The sequence below is a fragment of the Pteropus medius genome, unplaced genomic scaffold (genome assembly GCF_902729225.1).
Source record: "Pteropus medius unplaced genomic scaffold, Ma_sr-lr_union100, whole genome shotgun sequence".
NCBI classification, from domain to species: Eukaryota; Metazoa; Chordata; class Mammalia; order Chiroptera; family Pteropodidae; genus Pteropus; species Pteropus medius.
Window position 1 is genome coordinate 14,740,882 of NW_024351729.1, and position 9,646 is coordinate 14,750,527.

General features: G+C 37.1%; 1 protein-coding gene across 3 annotated transcripts in view; it reads left to right on the plus strand.

The window, feature by feature from the left end:
* The window catches only part of CCNYL1 (cyclin Y like 1), a 33,960-nt gene extending 25,532 nt beyond the window's left edge, over nucleotides 1-8,428 (plus strand). For 2 of the 3 annotated variants that reach the window (XM_039844589.1, XM_039844587.1), the window contains 3 exons: nucleotides 1,506-1,672; nucleotides 5,021-5,183; nucleotides 6,340-8,428. In XM_039844589.1, coding sequence (XP_039700523.1) covers nucleotides 1,506-1,672; nucleotides 5,021-5,183; nucleotides 6,340-6,456 — 447 coding nt within the window. In that variant the 3' untranslated portion in view covers nucleotides 6,457-8,428. The remainder of the gene's footprint in view (nucleotides 1-1,505; nucleotides 1,673-5,020; nucleotides 5,184-6,339) is intronic. The other variant, XM_039844588.1, reaches the window with a different exon arrangement.
* Nucleotides 8,429-9,646: the final 1,218 nt, after the last annotated feature.

Below are 9,646 nucleotides of genomic sequence, written 5' to 3' on the forward strand. Positions count from 1 at the left end.
GAGTGATAGTGGCAGGGGGCAAACTAAAGTGACATGAGAGAATGGGAGATGAAAAGTTAGCATCATGTGAACAAAATGAGGATACATTCTAGGAGGTGTGGGGGGTGGGATGAGAATAACAAACATTCATATTGGGGGAAATCTCTGGCAGAGGGAGAAATTCTTCAAAAAGAGGTAATTTGGGGGACTGTTTTACAGAAGTGGGATAAGATCAGCTTCACTGATAGTTAGCTTCAGTGAGAAGAAAGAAATGTCAATTGCACTGACAGGAGGGCAAATGGTATAAATGAATGAGTAATGGCACATGCCAAGTTTGCCAGTAAGGCTGACAGGAACCTGAGAGATTGCCAATGTTGTATAAGTACCTCATTATTCCCATAAAGAGTTGAACCTTGTATGGAGGTTCATTCTTAGGATACCTGAGAGCACTGAGTTTTGGAGAACAGGAGCAAAATTTCACTAAGAACATACAAATGTCCAATAACCATTTGTTTTTGAAAACATAGTTGGGTTTGGAGAACACTGGTAAATCTGAGCTGTCAACCTGATAATTTTCAGACAGTAAACATACTCTAAAATTGGACCTTTTTTTTTTTTTTGGTCAAATGGCATATATATACTATTCTGCAGAGCACCCTTTGAAGTAACAACGAATCACAGCTTACCTCTACAATCTTTACTCAGCTGTTAACTTTCCTCAGTTCTTTGTAGAATAGACATTTAATATATGTAAAAGAAATCATGAAATCTCACAAGCTACCTGGCAGTTTTAGAAGAGTCCCAAGAATACAGAGACTGACAGCTATATTACCACTTTAAAATCAACAGAATTGACTAAGCTTTAGATTATGTAAGACAGAGATGAACTTCATGAAATGAAATGGAGATGTGAAAATTAGGGGACTACCCTTTGTATTCATTTGTTCTGTAAAAAGGTACTAAGTACAAAATACCTGACAGTCATAAAGACCGGCCTCATTTGCACTGCCTGCCCTGCTGCACCACACAGCAGCCACTGGGAGGCTCTCTTGACCACCAGTTTTTATCTTCAGCTCTTGCTACAAAAGAACTAGTTACTGTGAAAAGATATAAAATGTGCCATTATCAAGGATTAATATATTCATATAACACCAGCTAGGTATAATACAGTGCATGTGGTAGGCACTCATTTATTGAACAACTTGAGTCTACAGTGGGCCTGTATATGCTGACTTTTATGAGCGGGGAGGTAATAACACAATGCATGTCTTCAGGATGTCCTTTGCTAAGATATCCATTCATTCCTGTGACAAAATTGGGCTGGAAATTCTCATGGGCAGAATAGGCAACAGAAGTGTCCGACATGCAACTGTGACCAGGCTTCTGGCTTGGGTGGCCAAACAAAGTCTCTGTAGAACCTAAGAATAAAAGGCATGTCAAAACAGATGAAATCTGTCATTCCTAACAGTTCTTATCACAGCACTTCAGCTGAACTAAAATCAAAGACCAGTGCTCTACTTTTGCAGGTTTACTTAGAAAGACTTTTAACTTATGCTGAGATCGACATTTGTCCCACTAACTGGAAAAGAATTGTTTTGGGAGCCATTCTTCTTGCCTCCAAGGTTTGGGACGATCAGGCTGTGTGGAATGTGGACTACTGCCAGATCCTCAAGGACATTACAGTTGAGGACATGTGAGTTTGTAAGGTTTTGGTGAACTTTCTAACCATTTCCCAATACTTCGTTTGCCCCCCATAAAGTTTACATTTTAAGAAACATTTTTAAAGGTTATATTGTGCTAAGAACTGAAATAGGCATAAAATTACATACTACTTTCTATCCACCTGTGGTGTAACAATTCATAGTCCTCATCATTAATTGGTAGGTCTTGATGTGTTGTTGTAATAATCTCCTTGATAATTTGAACTGTATTTCTTTGGTGGTTTTTGGCAAACATTTTACAAGTATTACCAGAACGGTAGTGCAGTAATTATCTTCATGGCTTTCTTAAAGCTGAGTACCAGTTCTAGTCCATTTTCAAGGGGCGTATGTCCGACCTTTGAAATAAATGTTTGACCACTGTTAAGGTCCTAGGACCTCTAGACTGTTGAGGGCGGAGTATAGCTTCAACTTGAGTCACACATTGTGTATTTCTTTTGGCTGGGTCTTACCCTCTTTTTTATCTGAAGTTCTGCTGCTACAGAAACCACGATAAAAAATATAGGCACATGTAAAGGTTTCAGATTGCTGTGTTTTCTCCTCCCCTTTTAATGCACATGTTTAAAAATAGGTCTTAATGAGTTAGGAAGCTCCTACCTTAGGCAGTCCAAGAAGCATCACTGGGCATCACCTGGTGCACATCCCATTTGAGAGTTTCCCGGGGGCACTCAGCAACCACAGCAGTACGTGTGGGGCTGTAGGATAACCACGGCGTGCTCCTCACATACGGCATAGTAACATGGGTGGCATGAAACACAAGACTCGACAAGGGCTTTCATTCTGGCCACCCTGGCTGCTGTGAAGGTCCTTGAGGGTGGTAGGCAGGATGAGCTGGAGAGATTTCCAGCAGACTCTCAAATTGCCCATTTGACAGTGAAAATGTCTTGGTGGGTGGCATTTAGGAAAATGTGAAAGAACACCTTTTGATTATATTGAACAGCACAGGAAGATCAAGATCATGGCAGGCAGTGGCAAGAGTTTATTTTTGTTACTTTTGCCCATTACTCTATGTAAGACTCATTCAGAATTACCAAAGTGCATATTTACAACTGAAGTGAGGATACTTGTGACTAAGAGAAGGCACCAGTGATTGTCAGTAGCCGTCTTAGTAGCTTTTGGTGACAATGCCCACTTTGATAATAATAGAAACTGAGTGGTCATGGTGATATTGCTTATAGCCACTTTAGCAAATAGTATGACAACAAATAATGAATTTGAAACAAACGAAAGTACTTTTGGAAGTTGCAGAAGCTAAAATGACTTTGATCACCATTGTCATCAGTCTTCAGACTTGAAAAAAGGGAAAATTTATTATCATGAACACGAACCCTGCCATGATGGCAGCTGAAAATTTCTCAAAACTACAATTAAGCTGGTTAAGACTCTGGTTCTAGTTATAACGTGCAGAGAAATGTGTGGGTTTTCACAGATATGAGCTCCAGGAGCAGTAGTGGCAGTGTGTAGCTACAGGAAGACTAGTTCTAAACAATGCTGTTTGTGTGTGAACAGAGAAACACCAGGAGCTATGTTTATAATAGGCTGCTTTTGTTTATGATCTTTGGAAATTGGAAGACATTACAACAGTGTTTAGTATACATTGGTTTTGTCCCCCTGCTGTTGACTACTATTCGTAATCTCATTTTGAGTCTAAATTGAAAAATTGGTGTCTGCCAGTTTTTTCTTAAGACTTTCCAACATCTGTGTGTCTTTTTAGAATATATTCGCCTTCAAAAGAATAAGTTAAACTGAGCAGCTGCTATTCAGAAAATTTGCTATGCCTGTAAATGGTATGCTATTCAGCCATCTAGCCTTTGAAAAAAACAACAAAAAAAACCCAGAAGATGCATATTCTGTAGGCATAATGCTTTTCTTCAGTGATTAAACCTCTATTAATAGACATGTTAATCCTATGAAGTACTGTATTTCTACACAGTTAAAATGTATTAGGGGAGAAAATATAAAAGGGATAGTGAAGTGCATTTATTTCTGTAGTAAATTAAGTCCTGATTAGCTGATTATCAAAACATCTGATTTACATTTCTATAGACTTATGGCCATATGAACAGGAAATTAATTTTGGAAGTAGGTTCAGTAGAGTTTAAAGTTCAGCAAATGTAGAAAACCTCATCACTGCTCACATTCTGACTGCTCTCCATATAGGAGAATATCAAGTGTTGACCTATCCAATGGCTAAAATATTAAAACTTTAACACTAAGAAACCAAATATATTAAAAAATAATCTTTTAAGTTTGTTCATGTAGTTCAGCATTTTTATATAATTAACTGTCTATAACAGGATTACTGTTAAAGTGGTACGATTTACTCTAAGTTTTTATTTATTTACTTAAACACTTAACAAGTGACAGCAGCATGGTCACATAGCAAAAGACTGCTCCCAACATTTCCCTTTCTCACTTTATTGCACTTGCCCCCTGTGGGTATGTTTCCATTCTGTTCTGGCAAGGGGTGGTGGATGCTGAGCATCTCGGCATTGCTTTCCCAACATGGCAGAAACACTGTTTGAGTTTGAGTCCAGTGCTCTATTATCTGAGGTCATGTCTTAAAGTGGGTTTAGCCCAGCTAAGACATCTTCATTTAATCTTTCTTCCTTCCAGAGTTTAAAAAGTGCATACTGCCCTGTTATAGTGACAGCTTCTTACCCTATTAAGGTTAAGGTGAACAGAAACTTGCATTGTGCCCTTTGACATGAGCCCATGTACTGGGGTAGGGGGAGGGATTCCCTTTCCTATCAAATGTAGCTTATTTATTTATTTATTTATTTGAGATGAATCCTTGTAGCCTCAAGAGTTCTTCCCCCTCAGAGATAATAGCAGTGGCTCTAGATGGATCCATTTGTTGCCGTGGTGATGTGCCCACTCCTTTTGTTGGTGCGTCTCTACTTCAATAAGCCCCTTCCTGTTATCTGCCGGGTGAAAATGTCTGCAAGTTCTTCAGAGCTAATAAACAGCATACATCATTCCTTTCATCTGATCACTGTTAGTGGGGCCTTGTGAGTAAGTGTGGAGCATGAATCGTACAGCTGCACTAATGGAACTCTAAAGAATGAGCCCCCGAGTCAGCAGCACAAGTGTACAAGAGGGCCATAACCTTTTCCCCCTTGTCCCAAACTCAAATGCTGGGATGCAGAAAGGAACAGATAGCTGTACCTTGTTTGAACATTAGTGTGTTAATCCATCTGGGTAGCCTTTATTTTGTTCCAGAACAAAATTTAGAGCCATCCTAGTAGCTCAGAATATTTTTGAAGATAGTCCAGTTGACTAAAATTGTCCTGTATTGGTTTTGTTGTCTCCTCCTCCACCAGGAATGAGATGGAAAGGCATTTTCTGGAGCTACTTCAGTTTAATATTAATGTTCCTGCCAGTGTTTATGCCAAATACTACTTTGACCTTCGCTCCTTAGCAGATGACAACCACCTGAATTTTCTGTTTGCTCCTCTTAGCAAAGAAAGAGCACAGAACCTAGAGGTAAGGCTGTGGAATCACTAAGTGGGGTTTTCTGTCAGTCACCAAAGCCAATGTCTGTGAATAAATTGTATTAAATAGTGATTAGGAAAATGGAAAGCTTTTTAGAATTACCACGTTGAAGAGCTTATTAACCCTTACACATCATACTTCCAGTGTCTTTTATGATACCTGTTTTGTGACCATAATTTAGAATATTTTAAATCAAACTAATCTGTTCTTAATGGTTTTCCATTTGAAACTCTCTCCCCTTCTATATAACTGTACATGAATAACTTCTTACGATTGCATCAATAATCATATCTACGTACATAATCTACTTACCATTCTTAACTGTCTTACTCAGTTTGCAAATTCATGTCTGTTTTCTATATCTATCACAGTTCAGTCCCATGAGTTTATTAGACAAAGCATTAGTGGCTAACCTGAGACCTATACTTATAAATGTATGTATGTTTCAAATGGTATAGAAAGTACATGGATTTTTAATGGAAATGGTAATGTACATGGGACAAAGAATATGGCTTATGACTTTTGGTGAGTATACAGCAAAATTATTCACAACTGAAATGGACACTTTTAAATACTTTCTGTGGTACCTTGGTGTTACTTTAGAATAAAACGTTTTTCTACCATAACTTACCATAACATACTTAATGTGCAAGTGAAATAGCTCCTTTTGGTGCTTGTTATTAGACCTCTCCTACCTTTCAATAAAATACAGCACACACCTGCCTCATTAAAATTTGCTTAGAGTGTACAATAACTAATGAAGATTAGATAGAATTTGACTGAGTAAATACTGATTTTACCCAAGTGTATGTACATTATGTTTAAGGAACATAATGTTCCTGTGTGCAGATGATATTGCTGTTAGGAGCCTGTCACAATGCTTTTGACATCTTTAGAACCCAACTTTTAAATCTAAGTACCTCTTTGCTCTGGCAATCTAATTATAGCCCCTAGAGGATCTACCTTAATGAATTAGCAGGAAGTAGCATCCCCAGAACTTGGCAGTGTAGACCTCAGCTACTCAAAGTAGCAGTAACTATGAACTATCCAAAGGAGTGTGGATGTGGGGCCTGTCAGTGATGCTTTTTATTATAAGGTCGGAATCTTTTTTTAAAAATTGTGCTTGTGTTCTGTTTGCCTTTCCTAGGCCATTTCCAGATTGTGCGAAGACAAATACAAAGACCTATGTAGAGCTGCTATGAGAAGATCTTTCAGCGCTGATAATTTCATTGGTATTCAGCGCTCTAATGCCATCCTCTCTTAAAGGAAAAATGAGAGGCTGTAACATCATGAGCCTCTCACCTACAAGGACTGGAGAAATATCACTTCTCCTGCTCAAAAACCAGCAATGTTATAGTATTTTCACCTAAAAGACAAGACATCGAATTCAAGAGACTCCTAGATTGCAAGGACTATGCTCATAGGAAAGAATGGGACCTTGTCAATGCAACACACTGTCCTTTTTAATGTAAACAGAGTTACAAAAACCACTCCAAAGCAAAAGCTCCCAACCTACACACAGATATCTGCTTACAGTGTAGGCTGATAGCTGTGAACTATGTGAGGTTTTTAATTGAAGTTTAAATTTTTAGACTTTAAAGACACTAACTATATAACTTTTATGTCTTTCCTATTTTTCTCCCCCACCCCCCATATTGCTGCATATTCCTTCAGAGTCAATGCAGTATTACCATTAAAACATGGGACCCCTAACAACCCATAAAGCCACTTAGGAATAGACTGTAGCACTGTTAGGTATGGAAGGGTTGGTTCTCCCTCCCTACTACATCATTGAAGCTGCTAGTCATTACTGGCAATCAGTTTAAACCAAAAAGCTGCTGAATAATACTTATCATTCAACTTCTTTGCAAGCACTGCTTATTAGCATGGTAGCACGTTTGGGATACTAGAAAGTATCGGTCATTGATTACCTACTATTGGGTCTATGCTGCATACCTTACAAACTATAATGGTGCTTCTCATTTTCTGATGATTTTCCTTTGTTAAATAAATGCATCAAAAGGGATTTTCATAATTCCAGCCAACATGGTGGTCCGGTGATAACAAGCAGGTAGTGAAATAGAAGGTGTCCCGCAAGTCTTAGTGCAATTTTAAGCTTTGATACAGTGTGCTTGGTCCCCCGAGGGCACTGCTGCAGAAGTATAAATGCCACACACTTTCAAAACATCATTTGAAAGTTTAATTAAATTCTCTTAAACTTATTTGGTTTTGTAAATTTTAAGTATTAAGCTTTTAATCTTACATTTAATGTTTTAGTTTTAGCCCCGTCTTGAAGATGGCAGAGATTGGCATCCGCATGTTAGCCAATCTTTGCCATCTTCAGGAGGGGGGCTGAAACAAAAACATTAAATGTAAGATTAAAAGCTTAATACTTAAAATTTACAAAACCAAATAAGTTTAAGAGAATTTAATTAAACTTTCCAATGATGTTTGTAAGTGTGTAGCATTTATACTTCTACAAGTGTCAAAGCTTCAAATTGCACTAAAATTTTAGGGGGGATACTTTGTATCTTCATAGAAATGCCCTTTTTTAAAAATAGCTCTTTGCAGGGCTGTGCTCTATACCTGCTTTGATTACCAAAGTTTCTTTTTTTTCTAGATTTGGTAAAGGAAGATTATGAAGAGCAGTGTTAATTCACATGTAACAAATTGAAAAGAATTGGACCCTAATAGTAGTGATATGAAACAGCTTTTCTACCCTACGTGTTAACGTGGCTGCAGGTGTCCTTGGTATTTAAGAGAAAACATACAAATCTTAGTAACCCTTACCTCAGGCTTTAAAGGGCAGGGAGTTAAGTAATCAATCCTTTAGGAGATTGGTAAAATGTCAAACTTGAAATACTAACAAAAAATCTAATGTTTTCAACTATATGAAATCTTTCTCCTACCTTCTCAAATGTATTGATGGAAATTTTGCCTATAAACAAGCATTTCTGGGCCAAGGAATACTTTTCCCTCAACATAGCAAAGCTTCACATTATATTGAGTGCTGCAGGTTCCATCACTTTTAAAGGTCAGAAACATAAATGATAGGTAAATAATGGTATATAAAATATTACAATCTACCACCTCAAAAAACATTGTTTATGGAGTTTGGAGCTTGGAGAGTCAAGTATTGATTGCAGTTTTATTTTAAAAAGAATGCTACAACTTAACGTGGTTTTTCTTCCTCATGTTTATATTAAAAGCTATTAAACTCTATTTTAATTAAAATATGGCTAGTGTGTTTGTATTACTTCTCTCTTCACATAGCATTATGTCTTTGCCTAACTTACACATTTTCAACCAGCTCTGATAGTGAGGTCTTAAAGCATTTTCAAATTGACCATAAGTTGGTTTGACCCTTACCTCTAGTTAAGATGTCATTTATTTTTTTTTTTTTGGCTTATTATCTTTTCAACCTAAAGATAATTTATTGCACTTAAAGTCATTGGCCACAGTACTTAGTGGCATGGTGCATTAGATGGCATCTTTGAATTGTTCATTGTGCTAGGAGGGAAAGCATATTGGAAGATAAAATTAGGTAAAACATACCATAGAGAAAGGAATTACAGGCATACTGTAGATCAGAATGTGAGTTATTTGAGGATTTCAAGCAGTTAAACAGGTCAGAAAATGGAAGAACAGGGCGACTTTAAACAAGCCACATAATTTGACTTTAAAATGCTATTTTCAGACTTATACTTCAGTTAGAAATATACCAAATTCTCTAAAGATTTCTTTGCAACTAAGACCCTAGCCACTCAGCTTGAGCACTATTCAGTAGACTCTAATAGTTGTGCTGTGTTTTCATGCACCTTATTTTACTACCTAAGGCCAAATCTTATGTTGTAAATTGCTGATTAGGATAAATGACCTGATATAGTTAAGGAGGAAAAAAAAAAAGTCACTAAGATAGTTTGCATCCCCATAGTAATATTGCTAGTAAGCAGAATGCTGACATATAAGTGGTTAAAGGTTAAAGAAAAAATTTGGAGAAGGGGCACTGGACATGACTCTTCTCAAGAACAAGTTTAAGTAGAATCACTAATCACTGCTTTTTCCCCTTTGGTTTTAATTCTAGAAGACAATATGGCCATTTTGATAAATGGGAAATTGAGTCAACTTGGGGTAAGAATAAACATTACTGAAAGCAAGTAGGTTCTCTGACATGGGGCATGGAAACTAGTTACTAGTAGGGTGGTAACTGGCAGTTTTCTCAGGGTTTTATACCTGGGAAAGATTCCTAAACTAATAACACTATAAAAAAAAAAATCTGACTACCAAAAATATCTGACTATGACTCAAATTTATTCTTACTTTTTTTCCTATTGGAATGCTGATCTCAATGAAATTTTAACTCTGGTCTGTTATAAACTGAACTTGTAAAAAGTCTTCATTACAAGGAAAAGACAAAGGTATGAAATAGGTTTGAACCAAATGAAATTATTTTT